Source organism: Idiotropiscis lumnitzeri, chromosome 13 (genome assembly GCF_059441095.1).
Source record: "Idiotropiscis lumnitzeri isolate Australia: NSW breed Sydney's pygmy pipehorse chromosome 13, RoL_Ilum_1.0, whole genome shotgun sequence".
Classification (NCBI taxonomy): Eukaryota; Metazoa; Chordata; class Actinopteri; order Syngnathiformes; family Syngnathidae; genus Idiotropiscis; species Idiotropiscis lumnitzeri.
The window spans coordinates 12194958-12219550 of record NC_142403.1 but is presented as its reverse complement, the minus strand read 5'-3'; the positions used below and the strand labels follow the sequence as shown (position 1 = coordinate 12219550).

At 43.7% G+C, this 24593-nt stretch overlaps 1 protein-coding gene across 4 annotated transcripts; it reads right to left on the bottom strand.

Moving 5' to 3' along the window:
- Window positions 1–4: 4 nt before the first annotated feature.
- On the bottom strand, window positions 5–24167 carry abl2 (ABL proto-oncogene 2, non-receptor tyrosine kinase). Of its 4 annotated transcripts, none has more exons than XM_088313365.1 (11): window positions 23374–24167; window positions 10798–10959; window positions 7401–7696; window positions 6877–7149; window positions 6227–6311; window positions 5968–6145; window positions 5687–5871; window positions 5447–5599; window positions 5253–5342; window positions 4710–4886; window positions 5–2897 (listed from the first exon to the last, which is right to left on the bottom strand). In XM_088313365.1, the coding sequence occupies exons 1-11, from the start codon at window positions 23588–23590 to the stop codon at window positions 1126–1128; spliced, it is 3588 nt and encodes a 1195-aa protein (XP_088169491.1). In that variant the 5' UTR covers window positions 23591–24167; the 3' UTR covers window positions 5–1125. The 4 variants fall into 4 exon arrangements, with proteins under 4 accessions (XP_088169491.1, XP_088169489.1, XP_088169493.1 ...); XM_088313363.1 differs by having other exon boundaries at window positions 10798–10962; window positions 23374–24165; XM_088313367.1 differs by lacking the exon at window positions 23374–24167 and adding an exon at window positions 11109–11245.
- Window positions 24168–24593: the final 426 nt, after the last annotated feature.

Below are 24593 nucleotides of genomic sequence, written 5' to 3'. Positions count from 1 at the left end.
AAAAAAAAAAAAAAAAAACACACACATTCATTTTCTTTTGAATACTGAGGGGGAAATAAAGTAAAATCTTTGACTCCATCACACTTCTTGAGTTTTAGATCTTTTGTTTCTGGGCTTCCGTACTTAAAAAAACAAAACAAAACAAAAACATAATTCCTCACTAAAAAAGGCTGTGGCATATACCACCAATTTATTTTAAAAAAAATCTCCCAACATGGTGGTGAAGTTGGCAAATTACAGTCATTAACTTGATTCATAACTTAGAGTAACAAAAGAGGCAACAATATTTACGGCCCATAGTGAAATCCCAAATACTGTAATGTTTGAAATGGGGATAGGCACAATCATTGATTAACCATAAAAATCTCTGTAATTTGAAAAGATCTTGTAAATATCACACACCGCAAAGAAGAGTGATGTAAACAACTCTGCCAAATTTGAATGATTAAAAAAAAATCAAGAATATTTAACGAGGCTACAAAATCATGAAAAAAAAAAATATCAAGCCGTTGTCTAAGCTCTGCTGTGAAAACTGCTGGCAGCGAGTCAATCAAGGAAATTTAGTCAAATGCACATACATCCCTATCACACAGTGACCACATTTTAAATTAAAACTAAATCAAAACCTGGACGCTGTTTCCTGTCTGTCGTGAATTGGCTTTCAAGAATTAGTTATGGTCCCTAAATTGCGAGACACGGTGCAAAAATACTCCAGAGAAACACGGCGCACCCGACCCGCTCACACGTCACACATTCATGAAACATTGAGCTTAATGGTCTGCTCGTCACTAAGGCTAAGCACAATCGACAGTCTGACGCACAAGCGAGAGTGCGCTTCAGCGACACACGCTTGACATTCATTGGATGATTATGGCCGGTGTGAGGCAAAACATTTCACGTTTTGGACTGGAACCACGTTTCGTTTGGCATACGTGGCGGTCCGTATATGTACAGGTCAGACGGAGCCAAAAGGAAGTGTCCATAGTGGGAATTTATGAAACAAGTGTTGTAAACAATAAAACAATGACATTTTGTAGTGATTTCTCTGAGGTACATTGTTCTCATGTCCAAACGGTTAAAGGAATCCGGAAGAGAATTATGCTGTGGCGTGACGGTTGGCGTCGGCTACCTCTGGACTACGTCGCTAATCTCTTTAATGCAGCCGTGCAGGTTGTCTAGTACGCTGTTGGAGCCCACGCAGCTCAGCCCTCCGCCACCTGAGGACGACGCCCTCAGCTCCTGCAGGCTGAGCTCCAGCTTCCCCACCGCCTCTCGAAAGGCAAACTTGTTCCTCATCTGCGGAATGCAGTCCACGTAACCCGAGCAGTAGTCCAGCAGCTGGTGGCCGGCGTCCAGCACTTGACTGCTGGACGGGCTTTCCGAGCTGGTGTGGAGGACGCTGCTCAGGCACTCGGCGCACTCCAGCAGCGCCTCGCGGCTGACCCGCTCGGGCGGGACCCTCTCGGATGGCTGTCTGGTCCGCCGCAGTGCCACTTTGGAGCCGGCGGCGGTGCTGGGTGCCCCGTTGGCCATTTTAGTGGATGTTGCGGAGGAAGCAGGAGGCACTTGTGGTGGTGGCACTGACGGTCTGCTTGTGGTCACTCCTCCTGACAACCGGCCCGACCTGTGACCTTTTAACGTATCTCCGTTGACTTCGATCGGTGCGGCTCCGACTTGCTCCTCCCCCTCGCCGCTGTAGGAGTGTTGCATGCCGCGTAAGGTCGGCGGAGGAGGCGGCGCGCACTTGGGCTTGACAAGCCGCGGCCTGTCCCGGTCGGATTGGTGCTCCGACAGCAGTTTGAAGCGGTTCCCCTGAGAGTCCAGCCCGACGAGGTGCACGTCGCCCGGGCTGTTTCTCAGCGTGGGGGAGATGAGAACTGGAACTTTGTGGTTGTGTGTTTGTGCACTTGATGACGCAGCTGAAGTAGAAGTCTTAGAGGGGGACGACCAACTTTGCTGCCTTTCCAGTCCTGCCCCGCCGTCCTCTCTACCCTCCCTCACCCGAGACACACTGTCCGATTCACCGACTTCCCCCCCGACCCCGGGCACCCTCCCCCCTGTGGCAGTGCCCCGGGGTAGCAGCTTGGCTTTGGGCCTTTCCCTGATCTGAGCAGTCCCCTCATCCATCCTCCTGAGCAGCACTTCAGGGGGACGGGAAGCCCCGTTCTCTGGCTGCGAGGTGGTTGACGCAGTCCTCTCCAGAGGGGTTTTTGCACTGCGGTTCCTGGGTAAAGTCAACGCAATCCGCTCCAGGTCTGGCAACCCAGATGACATTGAGGAGGTAGAATTGGACCTAGGTAAGGGTTTCGGCCCCCCAACCAAGTTTCCACCATCCCCTGAGCAGACCGCCTTTCCTGTCCGCAGCCCGAGGGTCTTTTTGATAAGCCTGGGGGTAAAAAACCCGGCGAGACCTCCCCAGCTGCTGCCGCTTGTTACCTGCGAAACAAGTCCGCCACCAGAGGGCTTCTGTCCAAATGTGGCCCCGCAGCAGCGCGACTGAGGCTGGGCGGGCTCACTGTGGGTATGAGAGGGGGATGCGGAGAAGCCCCCTAAACTATCCGACTGCGGTAGTGGAGGCGGGGGGCTGAAATCAGCAGTGGGCTCATACTTCTTGTGCGGCTGCGTTTCCATCTCCCGAAAGGAACTGCTCCTTTTGGGAGGCGTCGGGAGGTTCTGTTGATGCTGGGAGGACGGAGAAGAGGAGGAGGAAGATGATGACAATGACTTCTTCTTGATGAAGGAGCTGAAGAAGCCAGTCTTGCGATCGCGCGTGAATGTGCCCGTGTCCAGCGCGTCCTCTAAAAGACTCCCGGGAGACTTATCACGAGGTTGCTGTTTTCTGGGTAGCGCCGGGGAACTGCCTGTACATCCATCGCTTCCGAATAAAGAAGTCCAGCCTGAAGACAAAAAAAATATGAGCAATTTGTTAGAATAATCAAATTAAAAAAATCAGTTCGAGTCCCAAATCAAAATGTACATTCTTCCCAGGACTGACCCGTTTTCTACGGCATTTATCCTCATGAGGCTCAGAAGTGATTTAAAGCCCATCCCAGCTGACTTGGGGCAAAAAGTGGCTTACATGCTGCACTGATTGCCAGCCATGTGTATTCATTCGTGTACAAACAACCATTTGCACTCACCGAAAATTGTTACTAAAATGCTTGGTTTTAATAAGAGGAGAAGAAGCAAAGTCAACATACGAAGACCGGGGCAGACGTGCTAACCACTAGGTAAGGTAATTCTGAGCCTGATGAGCCATTAAAAAGATGGCTCAATCAAAACCGACCCTCAGTTTCAGACTTTGATGCTTGATATTTTTCCAACTTGACACAAAACAACTTGAATGTGGCATGGAAAGTTGGACATGCGTAAGTCGCGCACACGCACATTCAAACCATTTAACTAGATTTGGACTGAAGTTACACATGTGCAAAATGGGTTGATTAACAAGGCTTTATAATAAAAGCATCAAGCTGGTCAAAAATTTGGAGACACCGCCACATCCAAGGGACGTGTGTCCAAATCACTGGACTGGTACTGTACAAAAACTCCCAAATAGGGCTGGGTTTTCGATTCAAATTTCCATAATCAATTTTATTCGATACACAAGGGCCCGAATAGATTACATTTTCAATTCAGTTTGATTTTTGATTCAATCAAGGATTTCACGCAGTACCAAGTTGACTTTGGCACGGAAGGCATTCTCAGAGAACCAATGCTGCAATTAGTACAAACTGCTTGCTGTAACTAAGTGCATTAGTAAAAATATGCAAATTTCCATTAAGAATTGAAACCAATGCAGTTCCATTAATCAAGTATGTTTTCTTTAACATGACCTGATCAAAACAAATATATCTGCCTTCATGCTTTTTGGCACTGACTTCACGGCTTCCGCCATTTTGTTCTAATACGCTATTTGCGTGTGACAAGATCTTGCCTGACAGGTGAAGTCATGTCAATTTATGGGGAAAAAGACGTTATTAAAAGTATCAATATAACGGCTATGAAAAGAAAAAAAAAATAAAAATTTAAACCCAGCCCTTCTTACAAACCTGAGACAGTGTCAAAATGTTCATCCAAGAAAGTTTTTTGGGTTTGTTTATTTGTTTAGTATGATTCATGCTTAGTGTTTTGATGAACTCGAAGGGGATCAAAGGATGTGCGGATACGAACAGAAACAGAAATGTAACCACACACTTATTTGCATCACAGAAAACCACAAGGGACCAACATTTTATTATCAACATGAAAAAAAACACACTTAATTGAAAGGAGAAGCAACATTCCAACATGTTGCCACGCCTTGCTCAAAGTCAGCTGGCATAGGCTGCAACTCCCCGTGACTCTCATGAGGACAAACGATATATATAAAAATGGATAGATAGATGTTTTGTGATATATTTGCATGAGTTACAATTTAGGTTTTTTTTTTTAGATATGATTTCATTCATGTGACTAGTTTGACAGTAAAGCGAGCAATAGCGCCTCACAAATCTCTTTGTGACTTGCCTCAAATGCACAGACTTGGCAAAAGACTGACTCTTAAACCTGTGGTCAATCAGTGAGAAAAATAACCGCCCTTCTTCTCAGGCGACGGGCTTGGCGACGCTGCAGTTGGCTCTTGCTATCAAGGTGGCTCGAGACACCTGCGGGCTTGTAATGTGAAGCAACCGATCGCTTGCCGGCGAGGCAAACGTGTCTAGCTGTACCTGAGGGACCGTGCGTCCCGTGTTCTGGCCTTCCGTCGAGCCCGCCCTCGATGTTTTCCTTGTTTTCTGTGTGCTTGAGTGTTGTGCGGGATTTGGAGGGCAACAGAGGCGTGTCAAAAGATTGGAGGGGACCCCCGTGACCGGAGGAAGCCGTCTTACAGAGCTCCTCCGCTACCTCTGCAATAAAAAAAGAAATAAAATTGGAAAACACATTGGCAGCATTGATACAAGACAACCTCTGAGTGACAGAATTTTCAGTTAAAAAAAAAAAAAAAAAAAAATATATATATATATATATATATATATATATATATGACTAAAAATGTCACAAGGTTATAGCAGTGATTGCAAAGAGCTACATTATGACAATGAGCACATAACTATAATTATATTTACTACAGTTTGTGTTTGTGTCTTGGTTGCTCAGTCCAATATTGCAAAGAGGGAAATAGAATGACCTACATAATAATCAGTTAAAACAATAAATAAAAATTTAAAAAAGGCTGGACTCCAGGAAGATGCTTTCATTATTTTCCATGCTACCTTCCGAGATGCTGGAGTCATGGAACATTGTTTCAAAGGCTTGGTGGATCTCTGCGAACGATGGCCGGTCAAATGGACTCCACTGCCAGCCTAAGAGAAACAAATGAAAGCCAATCAGAGTTCGGCTTCAAGTAGCGGTCACAATGACTTTAATCATCATCTGAAGGACTTTAATTGCAAAAAAATCTACTTACATGCCCTCATGAGTTCATAGACCTTTGGCGGGCATCCCTCAGGCTGTTCCATGCGGTACCCCTTCTCGAGAAGATCATAAACCTGAGACAGATCGATGCCTGGGTACGGAGACATGCCATAGGTGGCAATTTCCCATAGCAGGACCCCAAACGCTGTCGGACAAATACAATGTCGATCATGGGCCATGCGAGCATGAGCGAAGTGGGAATATCGGAAATGACCGAGTGCACGTTACTCACCCCATACATCAGACTTGATGGAGAAGGTGTTGTACGCGAGGCTCTCCGGCGCTGTCCATTTGATGGGGAACTTGGCCCCGGCATGTGCAGTGTAGGTGTCGCCAGTCATCAACCTACTCAGACCAAAGTCTGCCACCTTTACTACATGATTCTCACCCACGAGGCAGTTCCTCGCCGCGAGATCCCTGACAGAAAAAAACATGGGAATATTTCATTTGAAACAGAACACATTTGGGAATATACCATAAGAAACAGAACGGTGCTTGGTGCTTTCTTCTCACCTGTGGATGAAATTCTTTTTCTCCAAGTATTCCATTGCCGAGGAGATCTGTGTGGCCATGTAGAGCAGAACCACAGCATTCACTTCCTCCTTGTCGCAGTCTCTCAAGTAGTCCAGAAGGTTGCCGTGGGGCATATACTCGGTCACAATGTAAAACGGAGGCTCCAACGTACACACGCCTGTGGGAGAGGCAGTTTGATAAATATTTGTAAGGGGAGGGGAAAATCAAAATGGGACAAACAGATACTTATGATACTGACCAAGAAGCTGAACCAAGTTTGGATGTTTGACCTCCTTCATGACAGCAGCTTCTTTCAAAAATTCCTCAACTTCCATGGTGTCCTCCTGTCATTAAGGACGCGGGAAAAAAATGTTAATGTCTATATCCGTGATATCCATCCATCCATTATCCAAACGGCTTTTCCTCACGAGGGTCACGGGCAAGATGGAGCCTATCGCAGCCATCTTCAAGGACAGCAGGCGGGCTACACCCTCAACTGGTTGACAGCCAGTCACAGGGCACAAATACACAAACAACCATTCAGGCACACAATCATAACGAGGGATAATTTAGAGTGTTCAATTAACCTACCATAAATGTTTTTTTTGAATGTGGGAGTAAGTCGGAGTGCCCGTAGAAAGGCCATGCATGTATAGGGAGAACACAAACTCCACACAGAAAAAATCAGGGGCTAGATTTGAACCCATGACAGACGTACAACCCAGGGAAATGTAAATATAGTGCAAGCGACAATCAGAAATAAAACTGGAATAAAGAGAGACAATTTATGTGTATTACCAGAGTCTGCCTGTAGGTGGTGACCTACCACCATAATTGTCATAAATTGTCCCTTCATTGCAAATAATGACATTGAAATTACGGTTGAGTATCTTCGAAGTGGAGTCACACCTTGAGTGTTTTGACAGCGACTGTGAGGTTGTACTTCTTCCACACGCCCACGTACACCTCGCCGTACTGGCCGCCTCCCAGCTTGTGCTTCATGGTAATGTCGGTGCGCTCCATCTCCCACTTGTCGTGGATAGGCGAGACGCCGTACACGGTGGGCTTGTTGCACTTGGGCGCAGGGTAGTGCAGTGTGGTGACCAGTCCGTCGGCTACCGTGGAGTGGTGGTGGACCAGCTCGGCCAGGGTGGCGAAGCGGCTCTCGGATGTCACATACACCTTGAAGGAGGAGAAGGGAGAGCGAGATGCAAGCAATTCAAATTAGATTTCAGGAGAAATGGAACAGTCCTGCAGTGAAACAAAAACAAGTTTGTCCTATTTATTCTCTTTTTTATTCCAACTGTAGTTACTGTTTTCAAAATCAAAATGCTAAAATATGTCAAACTTTTGCCTTATAAGACTTATAATGGCAAATTAAAATATAAATCTGAACAAATCCCAACTATTAACCACCACCTGTCTTAAGCTACCTTTCCATCCGAGGAAGTGTTGATCCGGTAGTGGTAGACTCTCCCCTCGTAGCGGAGGGAAATGGACAGCTGTCCGGGACTGCTCTCGCTTTCTCGGACGAGGAAGCTGCCATTGATGAGGGATGAGAGCAGATACTCGGCGGCACTGCGCGACACGGGCCCGTGGTACCAGCTGTGCTTCTCCAGGCTGTTGACGGGCGTGATGTAGTTGGAAGGGACCCATCCCTGGCCATTTTTGGAGCGAACCTCGCTCCATTCGCCATTTTGGTTGTAGCCGAGCACACGCAGCTTCTCCCCTAGACACAGACAGGAGGAAATTCTCAAACATTTGTCGCTTGCCATGTCAATGAGTGAACCGCTTTGACTGAGGAATTTTTATTTATTTATTTTTTCTTGGGTATGTTTTCCCGAAAAGGTTGTAAGCCAAATTATTTCATATTATCTGAATATCTGGAGTTCTTAAGTTGTTGTTCTAAAACCTTTTACACTTATTTATGCCTAAAAAAAACTGCTACTCTAGAAGAGGAGAACAAACGAACGCAGATATAATGAAAGCATAACCTCTGAGTAAAAGTACATAATAATGATGGGAAAATGGGCCAAGTGACTTTGAATCCAGCTGCCTAATCCTATATCTGCCCTTAAGATACTCAAAGATGAGGAATCGGGATTAGAAAGCCATTAGACTAAATCTAATTACAAAAAAAAAAAAGAAAAGAAAAGAAAAAGAGGTTCTCAGAGACTCAACATGGGAGTCTTGTCAGCAGGTAAGAATGTTGGCGAGGATGCTTTGGTAACATAAACAAACTGGGCGGAATGGACACATTGGGAATCTTACTGAACGACCTCAAAAGCTGTGCAGCAATAATAACGAGCGACGCTGCCATGCGAGCGCCGGGCAAAAGCAGACAAGTAGCGACTCGGTGTCTCGTCTCCGTCTGTCTCTTGACGTCACAGCGGGAGACGTGAGGGTGCGGAAAGGCGGACGATTTTCCCAAAACCAGAGGAGGGAGTGATTCAATAATGCAACAGACATTTACCTCTTCGCCGGACATTATTTGGCAATCAAATTGTGGTTGGTTGGAGTTATTTAGTTAGCAGAAAAGAAGCATATGACATTCCAAAGAGCCAGGGTGTCAAAGTGTAATCGTTAAAAAAAAAAAAAAAAAATTGGGGTTAACCTATTATATAAGTGCCAATGTTAACGTCAATCAAGCATCACTTTCATTTCTAGTGTGTAATTACACAATGTTATATATTAATTAGAATTTTTTTCTGAATGTTTGGCTTTGGGCCATTTCAATTTAATAGTAGCAATTTAGTGCAGCTCATCACCACGGGAAGAATGTCAGTCGAGTTCATTGCCATTCTTTTTCAAAGAGCTCCATCGCCTATGAGAGTTCCTCCAACTATGAAACAGAAGCCCAACATCCAGACCGGGCCGGGCCGGGTCGACTGTCCAGTGAGTCAGAGTGAAAATGACGCATTATTTACGCACGGCAAAGCTAGGCGTCCAGGAAATGGCGGTTGTAGCCAATAAGCAATTAAGATTGTAATGATCCGTAAAAAAAAAAAAAGCTAAACAGACTTGCCAGGAATTAGTTACTGGACCTGGACAAGCACAGAGCAGCAAAAACCACTGTCACTATCCGCACTAAACCACTTTGAACAAAGTGCTATCCTGTGTGCCATTCTCTATTTTCCTCTGCACAACTGGAAATAGTGACTGCCTTACTTTGGACTGGCTAAGAGGAGATAATGACTTTGAGCAGCTAATTCCAACTAGTGGCCGCTCAAAGTAAGCCAGCTGGTGATGTCAAATAATTCCATGTCGTCACAGCAATAGAAGCGTGACGCGGTCTTTTCTCCAGGCAAGAATTCGACATTGTTGCTTTAAAGCAAAATCTTTTCTTCCCACAAGCGTTTATCAGTCATAGCTGCAAAGTGGGAACCAACTCCATATTTTCTTACATTTTCTCTTCCTATAGATGGGTGGGTGTGTGTGTCACGGCCAGGTGTCCCAACGATTCTTATCACCTATAGCTTTATTGACACACAACATTCCAATGATATAACTGTAAAACTGTGCATGAAACATGAATTCTTCCCCCCTCCGGGTTTGGTGGCCTGTCAATCACCGCCGTGACCTCAAGTGTTTTCTACGGAACACTTAGTTCACTGTGTTGCAACACACGTGCGTCTGTGGAAGGTGTGGGACTGGGCGTGTGTTGATATAACATGGCGCCACCTAGCAACAAACCATTTTGATGATGCAGACACAAATATATATTCTCTAAGAAAAGGGTGACCAACCACAAGGCTGTGGGCCACTTTGGACCGGGCAGCACCGATGGAGAAAAAAAAAAAAAATAAAAAAAAATAAAAAAAATTCAGTACTTCCGGTTCATTTGTTATTCGAAGCAAAAAAAATATTCTAACGTCTTCCAAAGATGTTATCTCCCTTTTATTATTACAAGACGGCTGCAAGAACACGGAACTTCCCAACTCCCTTCTCCTATGTGCGAGTCGCGTGATGCATTCAAAAAACTCGGAAATAACATAGCTCGGCAAAACACAAGTGTTTCAATAACAACGTACATAACCCAATTTGTTACAATATTTTATATGGAAGTGACCAGCTGCGTTTCTTCGGACTCTTGACGCATGTTCAAGATGCTAATTATCGTGGTCGCCTTACAACAATATTAAACCCCAAAGCTTGGAAAATTTGTAAAAACAGACCATGTACAAAGCCCGCTCTGCACAATATGCGGCAAAGTGGTTAAAAAATATTGATTATATGTCTGATTATTCATCCAACCAATTTTTCTTTTCAGACTGTTTAGTGTTGGGTGAGCTGGAGGCAATCCCTGATGCAAGTCACACCCTGGAGCGGTTGCCAGCTAATTACAAAGTACATGAAAACAAACAACCAGTCACACTCATGTTCACACCTAAGGACAAATCCGAGTCTGCAATTAAGCCAAGAAGCGTGTTTTTGCGTTGTGGGAGGAGACAAAAGCCATGCAAGCACCGTGAGAACATGCAAACTCGGCCAGGGAAGGTCACCGCCTGATTGGGAGCCCAAAGCTCAGAACATACAAGTGGACGTGCTAAGCAGGTGTCATTATGATGCCCTGTTTGAATATGTTGTTGGAATTGGGATAAAAAAAAAAAAAATGTTTTCATTTTGTAGTTTTCAGTTCCAGAAATTTTAGTTGTGTTGTGATAAAAGGAAAAATGTCAATGCAAACTGAGCACTGTAATCTTTTTACACAGATCTAATATAATACGCATTATAAATAACTTACCTTCAACCATGCAAAATTGCATTCTCATGATTTGAATAATATGAATGACGTTTGATTGAAATACTGTCAAATTGTTTGTTGTTTACCTTTGGTGATGCTGAGCGTGTTGTCTCCACTGGCCACAAAGTCATAAAGTGCAACAAACAGGTTGGGGTCGCTCTCAGTCGCCCCCAATAGGTTCTCCTTGGAACTCCAGCGTACCGCTTCGGTCAAGGCCGCAGAATCCAGCCCAAATGGCCTGTGGAGAGCTTCTGGAGAAAAACGATGAGCAGAGAGGGAGAGAGACAAAAAGAAGGGAAATAATGAGATGAGAGAAATCAAACATCAAGCCTCATGCTGATTTGCTGGCTGCTGAAAACTCTGAAGCTTCCTGATCAAGATGCCCTTAGCGGTCTACCTGGTCGTCCGGGCTCCGGACTCTGCCGAAAGCCAGTCGAGAGTTTCTGGCCACTAAGGGCCACCCATTCTTCGTCAAAACTGTTTGCCTGCAGGCACCTCAAAACCATTACGTGAGTAAAACGCTTTCTTACCTTTGAGGTCAGGTATGATCTGAGGTAACAAGGTGCACGTATTTAAAGAAGCGCAAAGAGGGAGGAGCTCCAGAGTCAGGATGAGAGTGACGCGACCTGACGGGGACGCAGTGATAACGTAGCTAAAAGACGCACCCACAGCAGAGATTGACTTGCCATCGATGAAGCAGAACGTGAGTAGCAGATGAACAACACTCAGCAGCTGCATGTCTGAACAGCTGCTGCAGGAGTGGGAGAGGAGGGTGTTGAAATTGTCCGACTGATGATAGAGTAGCTATGTACTCCAGCTTACGAGTATGAATTGATTTCGGGTTCGTTTTTTTTTTGTTGATTTTGGAAGGAATTTGTCATTGGCAGCTTCACAATATCCAAACTAGGGCCCGACTAATACGGATTTTTGCGAGACAGATACCGAAATTTGCCAGAATAAAACTCCAACAAAGGTTCATTTTAATAATTAGATAATTGATAAAATAACTTCAGTTTTGGTCCTTTATCACTTCCAACAGAAAAGATCTGAATTACTAGCAAAACAGTTTGACGCATTACTTTGTTCTTAACGTTGGTTTAACTTTATGAGAGGAAAAGGGCAACATAAAAAACAATTATGAAGCAAACTTTTAACATTATTTTTAAAATCTTAATGCAAAATGCCACCTTTCATTCAACAAGCAAAGCAAGTAAGTACGCCAGAGATTGTTTTGCTTTAGAAGCGATAATCAATTTGAATCGATCTTGCTTTTCATAGCCCAATATAAATTCATAAACCATATAATGATCCTTTTAATAAATGTAAAGCAGTTTGTACAAATTGCAGCATTGGTTCTTCTGAGAAAGCTTTCCATACCAAAGTCAAATTGCTACTGCGTTATATCCTTGATTGAATCGAAAATCACTCAAGTGAAATCGGGAATCTAAAATCAAATCGGGCCCTTTTGTAGAGAATTTTGAAATTTTAATCAATACCCAGCTCTAATAAGCATCGCTATGGGATGGTCCAAAGCGATGGCAAACTTGATCATTGCATTTAAACAAACACATCATTTCAATTTTGGAGGACACACGCTACATGCCGCATGAATAGTGGCTGCACAAAGAACCCAAATATGACCCAAATATTTGTGTCGCCTACACAACGCGATGAATCATCTTGTATGTCCACTGTGCCAAAACACACACAATATGCCCACCTTTGTTCGGGACCAGAACGCACTGCAACGTGCCACTGGCTGTGGCCTGGCTCAGCCACAGTTCCCAGTACATCTTCTCAACCAGCTCTACACTCTGAGGGCTTCTTGATCTGGCTCAAAGTAGCTGATCCAAGCCTTGAAGGAGAAACGCTGAGGCGAGTTCACCATCTCAAAGTGAGTGCCCCCATGAAGTTTATCCACCAACACGCTAGAAGCAAGAATCCCAAACACATTGTGATACACGTGGAAAGCAGAAAGAGCCATGACTGAAGCCCCCCCTTCCTCGCGATGTAGCACGCTGGGAGGGATGGCACGTGAGAGGGTGGGAGAATTCTAGACATATGCTCAAGTGGACATCTGGGGACTTGGTGAAGAGTGTAAGGTGAAGTAGGAAAACTGAGAGCTGGCTTTTGTGTGTGCGGACTACAGCTGCAGTCAACAGCAGATGGCTGGTCTTGTCCTCTTGGGAATGAGTGAGAGAGAGAGAGAGAGAGAGGGTGTGTGTGTGTGTAGGCGTGCATGTGTAGTGTGTACAACCGCAAGCGACGTTGGACCAACTGTTTTTCTTACTTGGCTGAATATCACACTCTCTTGGAGGAATGTTTTTTTTAAATGAGATTAGATGCTCCACATATTTGTAGGGATGGTCCTAATGGTTCCAATTCCAGTCCTCAATTTCCAACATAGAAAAAAATCCCAATGCGCCAAGCACACTCCAAAAATTTACATTGAGTCAACTTTTTCAAATCCTTTAAATGCTTCATGTGACAGATTTTCAATACAGCCGTTTGCTTTTCCATTTGGCCTCCATTCAATCCCCCAACACTGCAACGTCTAACTGAATGAGCAGTTGGTTCTCGCGTTGTATGTTGTGTGTGTCGTGTGGTGTGTGTGTGTGAGTGTATGTTGTTAACGAAACACATGTGCACTCTGAAGAAACGCTTTGTGTCCAGCTTTTCAGAAGGGGTCTTTGGAAGTCGTACGGGGGGACGCAAAGCCTGCACTACGCCGACTGAGACGGCCGGGACAGAGGTTGACCCGGATCCCGTGGCACGCACACACACGCACACACTAATGCCACTGAGAGGACACATTTTGTGACACCTTCCTTTTGGCTTTCCAAGGACTTGGCCGGCCTCAACACAGCAGGTGCTCGCTCGTATGACCGATTAGCAATTGGTGCTTGTTTACATGATCACCTATCACGTGGCCAAGGTATTTTCTTGAGGCAAAAACAAAATAAATTGTAGATAATTACACTGTATACCACTGGACATCATTCGATTATTTTGTATAACGGTATATTAGTGGTGTGCAATTGTATTTCCAGATAAACGTAATTTGATATCCTGATAACCGTATTTATCCCGATGCAGTATTTTTCCTTAAAATTACATGAAATTAATGTTAAGTTTCTGGAGTCTTTTCTGCATTTGTTACTAAAATGCATAATTTCATACACACCACACACACACACACCCACACCTACACGCACACCCCCCCCACACACACAAAAAGGGAAAAAATAGTCATTAAACTGGACTAGAAAAAAAATGTCCAATGGCCAAAATAATACGAGTGGAAAGATTTGTCGGTATAACCACGTCTCAAGGATAGTAATAAAATGAACTGAAACTGATGAACTTCTGATGAGCCTGGATCCAACTCGATCCGCTCCATCTAGTTAGTCAGTGCCATTAAAAGTCATGCAGAGAAAAAAAGTCTTGGATCCATGCCTTTGTCTGGTGTACTTTCCTCATGGAAATCATAATAAATCAACACATTTTAAATTAGTAATAATTCCTGAAGAGTAACTAATCAACACAAAGTTATTCCAACACAAAGTACCAGAATGGAATGTATCGGAAGCCCATGGCAACGTAGGCAAGCAATTATTTTTAGCTGCACGTGAACAAAACACAGCAGCATGACGCCAGAGATAACTCGGCAATGCACATCGTGATAAAGGCGCAGACAAAAGATGGCCGCTTGCCCGTCTGCAGGAAGCACATACTCGAACCTGATACAATCATCTCCACGTGCACGAGACATTACACAAGACAGATTTGGCTCGTTGCGATCCAGCGGCAGACAAAGACAGAAAGGAGTCTGATTGTTACGAGCACAAGAGGATGAAGGATAAGCAAGACTGAGGTGATTCGAGTCAGAATAAAGCCTTTCTACTTTTAGGCAAGGAGGTCACAGACACTTTGCTGATAAAGAAATACAGAAGGAGCTCAAAATTTGAACGTTTGAAACGTGGAGAATTAGAACAACGTAGAAGTCAGCCAGCGTCACCCAGAATGAATACCATATTCTAAGTGTGTGCGTGCGTGTTATGTGTTAAGTTATGTTTTAATTATTGTTAGAATTCTTCTTTGGCGAGTGTGCACAGTAAGGGCTGAATGTTTTATCCATTTTTGGGGGGAAAGTGTAATTAGTTATTCCTGCTGTGATCACCAAAGTATTTAATTTTTTTTTTTTTTTTAATTTTACCTGCATTCATTTTTGGGGGGGGATTAAGCTAATCGTTTATCAAATTCAATTCAATGTTCTCCTGAAATCGTTCATCCCTAGTGCACACGCGACTCAGTTCCCCAACAGTGGGACTTTTCCACACGCTTTTACAAGCGCCCATGTATGCACTTGCCTTGTGTCCACATTTGAGTCATGTCCATGGAGTTCCGCACGTCTCCCTCAACCAGACTTCCCCCTTTCACACATCCTGGTGTCGAAACACATTTGGGTAACTGGTCTTGGCTGGAAACAACTGCGCGTGTCGTCTGATCAGATTTCTATGCGCAGTCATGTCGTCAGGGAGTGGACAACCTCCAGAGGGTCCGCCAGGAATTAAACTCAAGTTATTTTATACAGACAGGATAAATTTGTTTGTTTTTTTTATTCTGTGGCAGACGGATCAAAATGGCTCGGAGTATTTAAGGTTACAGAGTTATTTAATCCAACGATGACATTAGCCTCACAGTTGAATTGAGTGTGAATCGGTAAATCATCGCTGGAGTGTGGGATGCGGGAATGATGTGCCAAAAAGTTTCTTTAATGCTGGGCACTTGGAGTGTGTGCAGTGTTCATGCCGGACTGATGCCAGCTCAAACTGTGCATAAATAAGTTATGAGATGAAAAATGAATCACGGTTAAAAAACTAACTGCAGCAACGTTACATCACTGGCAAATATAACATGGATACGAGCAAAATTGTACATTAGACTACATGACACGATTCCAACATTGTCACACTATACATGCATTAAAACAAAAACTTTGATACCGCTGCGAATTTTTAAAACAATAGTAAAAAAAACTAGTGAAATAATACCTTAAAGCGAAACAGTTTCAACGTTGTCTTTTTTTATATTAATTCTAACAATTACGAGTTTCCGCATTTGAAAATCAATATCGCCTGATAGTTGAGTGTGCAGCACATTCCTTGAAAACACTTGGCGCACTCTTTGAAATTGTGTTTTATTGCATCTTATTGATCAATGTAATTGTTTGCAGAACGTGTTTAGAAATAAATGAGCTTGAGAGGCTGTTAGCAAAGATCCATTGCACCGTTCCCTCAGACAAAATTGATTTCAAGCTAACAAAAAAATACTGCAATTAGTATCTTAATCAGGATATAAAATGTTCTCCACGGCGCACAGCACAATGAGAATTGTTAATTGAGCAGTCTCGCTATAATGGAATTTGAATCATTAAAATTTACATCAATTTCCTTTGCCGACTCACACACATGCACATGGAAGAAAACAAACACGACCTTGACACACCTCGTTCATGCATGTGAATGTAAGATGTGTGTGGACTGACTTGAAAAAAAAAAAGATGTTCCACCATCCAGAGGTGGATCAACATCTTTCGAGTGATATTTGACTCAAATTGAATTTTATCTTGTTGCCAAACTGGAGGCAGCAGAGCACAGTGGCCTGCTATTGGCCCACAAATACATAATAAGCGCAGAGACATTTAAAAAAAATAAAATAATAATAAGTCACACCACTTGTCTATCTGTCCCTGGATGATCATGTGACGAGATATCGTCAGTGAGTCTACCACAGAGCAACAAGGAAAAGGGGCTTGACATCAATAGTGAGTATTTACACAAACACACACACACAAACACACAAATAAAACACTGTATATAATAATTGCATTATGGCGTTTTTACCTTGGCTTCTTTTTCACTAGCTTTCAAGTTTGTCTGAATAAAAGAAAACTGTATATAATATATATTTTTTATTATGATGTCAATTTTGTAATCGTTGAGTGTAATAATCATAATTGAATTTCATTTAACTGCACATCCCAATGAGGTACGCAGCAGTTTCAAACGCCCACATTTTGTGACATATTTTTCCCCAAAAGTGATCTAATTGTCTGACTTCAGAGGTGTTCCACATTAGAAATACTTCTAGACATAATACACCGTAGTACTCAATTTTCCATACTAATGCAACTGAACTCAAGAGAGCACATTGCAAGGCAAAACGTTTGCTGGAAAACTCTCCAGAAACACACACACACACACACAACTTGAATATCTGGTCTGAAAAATGGAGCATTCTCAGCATGAATGTGGCTTTGGATGCGCACGCATGTTCAGAGTATGTGTGGACATGTAAATTCCAAGCCGACTCTCCAGCCTGCAAGCCACAAGATAAGCGGCAACGATAATGCCAACAACAGAGGACTGATGCTGGAAGCCAATCAATGCTGAACAGGCTTGGCAGCACAACTAGCTCTGTTCGAGACTTTCTCTTTTTTTCTCCTCCTCCCATGCAGCACCATCACAGCTAAGCTTTATAGTGAAACTGCTACTTTAACCACGAGCCACTGCAGCAATTTGGCTTGGACCTCTCCCCAAAGTTCAAACCATTTTGTCTTCTAAGGATGACAGATGCATGGAATGCTTTCCCCATCTGTACAGCCAACCACGCGCTGTTCTAATTAATCCCTTCTCCTTAATGATATAAGCTGCAAGAGAGTCGAGGCCAAGGACTGAAAGACTTTTTTTTGGGGGGGGCCAAAGAAGCTTGGCTGCTAGCCGACGCAAAAGCTCAAGGCAAAGATGCAGTGACAAGAACATTGAAATTTTGCAATTTTCAAACATGTACCCATCAACACTTTCAACCTCCCACAAACACACTCACCTACATTTTTTACTTATGTCATGTAAGAAAGCCCCCCACATCAAGAGGAGGTGTGGCCACGGCTCCTCCTGGTGGTTAATGGCAGTCACAAGGCCTAACTGACCAACCCATTTTGGACAAATCTGCTTTATACGAGGCCTTATCATGTCACCGCAGCTAATTATAGAATATCTCGCACATTGTGCTATAGCTGCTGTGTGACTCGCTCTGGTTGTTAAGGCTTTAGCGCATAGTCAAAGGAAAAGTGGATTTGTCTCTAATCCAATTTCATCCTTGATGCAAATCGGCTTATGTCCATGGATCCTGGATCGAGGCATTCTCGCTCGTCTGGCCAGGACATGGAGGTGGTTCATTCTAGACATCAGCCTCTAATTCGATACTCAAGTTAGCATCTAGTTACAACAATGAATTATTTACTGTGCTTGTGTACAAATCTTTGGAAAGCAGCCCAACCTCTCAAATGGGAGATTACATAAATCAAGTACATGAAATAAAATGTGTCTGTAAGCAAACTGCTATTTTCAGGTGATGGCTGGGTTAGACAGAAACACAATAACCATAGAACTTATTTTAAAAAAAAATAGAAAATGTAAAAAATCAGCATATTCCCTACCAGCTAGATATTCGATCAATGCACAAAACAGAGACTAAGCAGACATGATTTTTGGCCGGCTGGGGGCTTTTTTTTTTTTGTGTGGTGGGGGTTAGGGGTACGGTATATTTTTGTGACAGCGCCATCAAAGTGTCGTCAATGTCAGTTGGTATTGCCATCGTCGAATGACAAGTTGTTCCTCTACGGGCACCAGCTAGCCGTCGAGCACCACGAGTCGCCGAGGGACAGTTCTAAAAATAGCTCACTAGGGACAGGACATTGTGGTTTTCAAAAGCTCGCAGAAAAAAAGTGGTGCATATATTTATCTCTATCCTAATTATTGAGAGACATCATTAAGATGATCAGTGTCAGAAAATGAAAATCATCAACAATAACGATTGATTAATAACGCATACAAATATTATGGAAGTACTTGTACTCGGTCTGCGCATGATTGGCGCATGCCTAGTAATAAACATGCCAGGCTTGTAGTTGGCAATGATGATCAATGATGAAACAGTCTCGTGACGTGTGAACACAAATACTGAAACAGCAACGTGAATTTGGTAAAGCAGACACTTTAGGTTAAAAGTGTCCAATTTGACACCCATTTTCAAACAAAGGCCAAAGTATAGTGGGAAAATGGCAGCTTCTTACAGGCAGTGGAAACGGGCTTAAGTTTGGAGAAGGGGGGTGGGGGGGACGCTGAGCCTCCGCAAGCCTCCACAAGTTCGGGATACAAGTGAGGAATCATGCGTTAATCGAGTGTTCGTTAACACAAGACTGAAAAGATTTGCAGCGGCTAGACGGGTGGAGGCGTCAATATCGTAATACTGCACTTCTGCCGATACAACTAAAGGTGACGTGACAGTCCCTTTGAATCAGCACTGAGGTCCTCCTTTGCATTCATTGTCTCTCGCTTTCCTTCTGTGGTTTTCGCCACAGGAAGTCGTGTTGGGACGCAGAGCGGCTGAAATCATAAGGTTCTCAGAGGGGCAATTCTGCACACCTGAGTTAGAGACAGGAAATGACTCACCTCGTCATGAATGGATTAAGAGGAGAAAAAAAAAAATCAGCAGCGCAAAGGGCGATTCATAAGAAGTTTCCTTGCCTTTTTGCCGTGTGAGCATACAAGATTCACAGAAGGGACAGGCAGCAACATACTACGGGCGTGACCTCAACAGACAAGCATGCATTCCTCAAAGACTGGCACCATTCAATTAGAACCTGAGAAGGCATCATTGGATTCAACGAGGATTTCCGTTGACAAACCTCAGAAAATTTCAAAATGGATTTGATTTTCTCAATTAACGGCCCAAATATCTCATTGCAGGTTCGTCTTTTTGTGTCTACACTTGCAGATATGGTTCTGATCAAATTAAAAAGTATTCCAATGTATGTTATGACCATATTATAAGTATTATTGTTGCTGAGCTTGGTTTTTAATCATTACACTAATTTGTGCACACAAAGAAGGAAGAAATGAGGCCACTCAGTCATGACGGGTGAGCGAAACTAATCTGTGATGAAATAGTGGACTTTTTCAGCAAGATCAAAGGCAAGCTCAGCAAAACCTTTTTGAACAGATTCTTCAACTTGACGGTGGAATGTAAAAAAAACAAAAATTCTAGGGATAACGTTACACAATACAAAGCTATTCACGTGTCTACTAACCTAGCGGTGGAAATGCAAGCAGCATTTTGTTTAACAGTTAATAGTCCATATTTTAAGATTTATCCACTTAAATTAATCCATCTTTTTACTGTGCCGCACTCATTTTTTTAAAGCATCTGGTTATACCCTTCCAGAAGGAATGACTTATATAATAACAAAATTAATACAATGTGAAATATTTTGTTACATTTTGGAATGCAAAGAAAAATGTTAACAAGCGAAGAAGAAACGACATTAGAGTTGCGCTAATACTTAAAAAACTATGAGTGACTACAAAAAAAATACTTGAAAACTAAATTCACTCTTCTTGCACACCAGTCCTTTTTTTTTTTCCCAAACAAAAGAGGTCGTGAAATCAGAGTACGCTTGTAAACTAGGAAAATGCACTGTGCTAAAGAAAAGAAAATAAACACTTGGATTGGTTTTTAATTTTGTTTTTATTTAACCTTTATCCAAAACGTTTTGCATTTTTTCACTAGTATGCATAATTTAGTAGTTAATTAATAGACAAATACAATGCACATGGTACAAACAAAAATAAAATCCTTATGTGAATAATAATAGGAGGAACACACCTTTTTTGGAGAGACGAGGCTGTTTCAAGAGAAAAGCAAGGCGCCAAATAAAAAAAATATGGAAATAGAAAACTCGTCGACTACTTAAATTAATTGTCGACGATTTGGATCGTCGTCGTGATTAGACTAATCTTGGCAGCCCTACTAAGCACAGACTGACACTTCAGGCAGTCAAAAGGTCAGCGATTGACAAGACAAAACAAACCCAGCTTTTGTCACAAAGACGAACAATTCTTCATGACGGTCACTAACCACGTTTGGATGAGAGAGCACTTTGATAGCCATTCAAAGACTTCGGTCCTCGCTGTCTCTTAAGAGAGAAGCCCTTGTTCTATTATTGTGAGCTTTGATGACGAAAATCCTCTCTGCAGAGTGGCAGGCAGTATGACCGCCATAAAAAAAGACACACACTCTTGTCTCTCAGCATGAGAAAGCACAACACTTGACCGCGAGTGTGTTCTGCACTCACGTCTGTGCTGTGTTTCTTGGGCTTCGTTTTGACACAGCCACGGACGGGAAATCCTATCCAGTCCCCAAAGTCCCCATTGTCTGCGTGTCCTTCTCCAGTGCAGTACTGCGAGCGAGCAACTTGGGGGGAGAAATGCGGCATGCCTTACATGTATTGACAGTCTTACCAAAAGTAAAAGCGTAAAAACAGAGGTGGGCACTTGACCCTTTTTTGCTGGTCAGTCCCCCGCCCTCCGGCCGCGACTTAGGTACTCTCCGGCCTAATTCATAAAAATTGTTTCCCCCTCCCCCGACCCCACACACACATACACACACACCCAGCCCCAAAAATGGGCGTTCGACCGGGCCGTTCCGCAATCCGGGACGGACTGCCCAGCGCTGCTTAAAAATAAGATGACAACATCCAAATGACTTTGCAGGCACTGTCATCTCAATCAGATAAGCATGAGCTACGATGGACGGACGCTATGTGCTTTTCTTTAAGGCTCATATAGGGGATAACGAGCATCATGCAATGATCTTATTTTTAAAGAGACGGACCACCGTCACTACGCAACACAAGGCGACCAAGGAAGAAACGTTGTGTCCTTGTTCAGAATGAGCTGACAGGATTTGTTATTCAACCAATTATTTCCTATTAAGAAAAAAGCTTCTCAAGTCACGCAAAACGTCAGTGTCATGTTGGTACAAAGCCCATCACTCACTTGCAACCAATTGGGAAAGCTTGTTGAGCGCATGTTGTGATGCAGTGACGAATGAAGCTGGATAGTTCAAGTGACAGAATTTGGACTTTTTGATCTCAAGAGGAACAATGAGGAAATGCGTCATGTCAGCGTAGCTGGAAAAAAAAAGCATGAAATTGGATAGATTCATATCAGAATAAAGTTTCTTGTACTTCTTGCAAGCTTGACGTCAACTAAGTACACAGCTTGGTGACGTAGACGCACACACTCGTGTCGTCCCAAACAAAACGAATCGATAGGATAATCGATTCCAAAATGATCCGTTCGTGACGGCTCTAAAAACAACGCTTCAATTTGCAAACAGTCAAAGCATCCAAACGCAAAGCTCAGTTGCGCTTTCTCTCGTACAGTCTGAATGCACTGAATATCGTCGCAATAACTCGTGGGAATCCTGCGCACATTTCACTTCAACGAGCTGGACGGTCTCATCTTGTGCGTTGTAAAACACGACAATGTAGGCAGGGTCCCCAAAAATGTCTCTGTTTCTAATTCACTTGTGCTTTCATTTTATTTGATGATCGACTTGCGCAACATGCATCATGACACGGTGTCATAAAGCAAAGTGTCGTGACGTTGGCGTGTGGATGTGTAATGCAGTTATTGTTAGCACATGGCTGCTCCTGTGCATTTTTGGACATAACGTATTTTTTAATCAATACGGCGCTGGTTCGTGTGAATGTGGGTCACAAAACTCAGGCAGCTTTGACCATCCTGAAATCACGTTGTCTGAGATCGCGATTTCGGTCCTAAGACAACCAATCGTTCAGCCCTAGTGAGAGCTACATTTTCGGAGCGCTTTTTCTCTTGGCTGAATTCATCTTGGGTGCGGGTCCTCGCGAGGATAAGAAAAGTGTCTGACTTTTAATATTTCCTGAACTCTAGGGCATTGAAAAGAATATTGAAAAAAAACTTGAATCAGTTGTTGAGTCTTTATTTGAACATTTGTCTTCTTGAAGATAAAATTGAAAATGCATTGAGTACGTTTAGTTAATTAAGGGTATATTCCCTAGTAATTTGCATTGTCTTGATGACAAATTCCAACATTTAAGAAAAAAAACTCATCTAATTCTTGACATCAAGGAACGAGGCGATCCCACTAATCTTCCGCAGAAGTAGGGCAGACGTTAAGATATTGCACAAAAACAATTACTTGGGAATAATCCTGAGTGCATGAGCGTCCTCTTATAACGACAGAAGGTGACCTCAATTATTCAGCACCGGATCAAACCACGCATTGGCATTGCTGAGCTTGCTGTAACAGGAGACGCGAAGAGACAGGATGCAAGAGTGCAAGTATGCAAGTGAGCGCGACAAAAGCGCACGTTATTGTCGTTCCGATGGAGAGGAATCGCTCCGAGAGCGAGGATGTTTACCAACGCGGCAATCAGATGATGGCATCAAACAAGGAAATCCTAAACAATCGAAGCCGAAGGCTACATAAATGGGGCTTCCTTCATAACATTGTCCTTCCTTTTGGTATCTTCAGCATTGGCACAAGCTGCAACTCGCGCTGTTGTTTTAATCACACACAATCCAGCAATCATGAAATAAAATAGAAGCAAACAATAGAAAAGGAACAAGAGAGAGTAAAATCTGTAAAGTCTTGCTGAAAATGTCCGTTAACGTCAAACTAGCACGTCCCTGCTTAGCCAATGCTAAGAAGCTGCAACAAATATTGAAGCAACTCCACACACTGCTTCCGAAAAACACTTATGTATTTACCTGAATGCTTGGTGAATATATTGATCGAGGGGTCAGGCACGTTGATCGCAGCGGTTCTGCCCGGCGGTGTGCCGGTGTTACTGCCGGGCTCTCGGGGTCTCCTCCCGGCGACGCTCCCCCGGTTCCCCTTCCCTTGGTGCGCTTGGGACGCGTGGGGCTGTGGCGGCTGCAGTCCGGTCGATGCGCCCTCACCGACGCGGCCTACCTGCTGTCCCATCCCGGTAGTTTGTCGTAAGGACGTTCGGGACGAAGCGAGCAAACCCCCCGATGCGCTTCCGGCTCACATTCCCCCGCGCTGGAGAAGCGTGCGAGCCGAAAAGCGTTCCTCAAATCCCCCGCCTCCTCCTCGCGCTTCTCGCCGCGAACGATCCCGGATTAGCTCGCTTGGCTAAGCAGCTAGCTGCTGTTAGCAGCAATCAGAGAAATCCACAACTGTCCGTGTTTTAAACATTAAACTACCTCCCCCCGCCGCATGACAGCGACCGTCTTTGCTGCGGAGAAACAAACGTCGTCCGGACAGAAGATGAACGAGCGGGTTTTGCTCAAATGTGGAGCTTTTTTCAAAATGCTGTCGCCGTGCTCCGGCTGCTGCGCGCCCCCTCTGACGCCGCCATCTTTACCGCAGAACAGAAGATGTGTTGCACAAGTTGGCGGGGGGTTGGCTGGCTTGGGTTCTTCCCCCGGCCGTCGCCTTCACCGTGCGACACATCTCCGGTGCTTACTTTCAACACTGAATCTTCATTCATTCAGCATAAGGAGCACCTGTGTGTTCAGAATATTGCTCAAGTACTTGTCGACATGGTCTCAGTTGCCGGGGATGGAACCCACAACCTCTAAATTGGGAGATGCCCACTTTTACTGGGCCATGCCGCCCACTTGTGGGAAAAATTTGGGGATGGCCTTCCTTTACAAACATGACTCTACTCCCATGCACAAAGGAAGGTTCGTCCAAGACATGGATGAGAAGATCTTTACTAGCATGTAGAGTTCTGATCTCCACCCAATAGTGAGAAGAGACTAAGCCAGGCCTTCAAGTCCAATATCAGTGTCACCTAAATGCACTTCTGCAGAAATCGCCGAAAATTCCAATAAACACACTCCGAAACCTTTTGCTAAGCTTTTTAAAGGGGCGACTTCATATGTGAGACAAACTCTGTGAAAATGCTCTATAAATAAAATTTACTCACCAGTTACAAAATGTGAACATTTATATTGCTTTC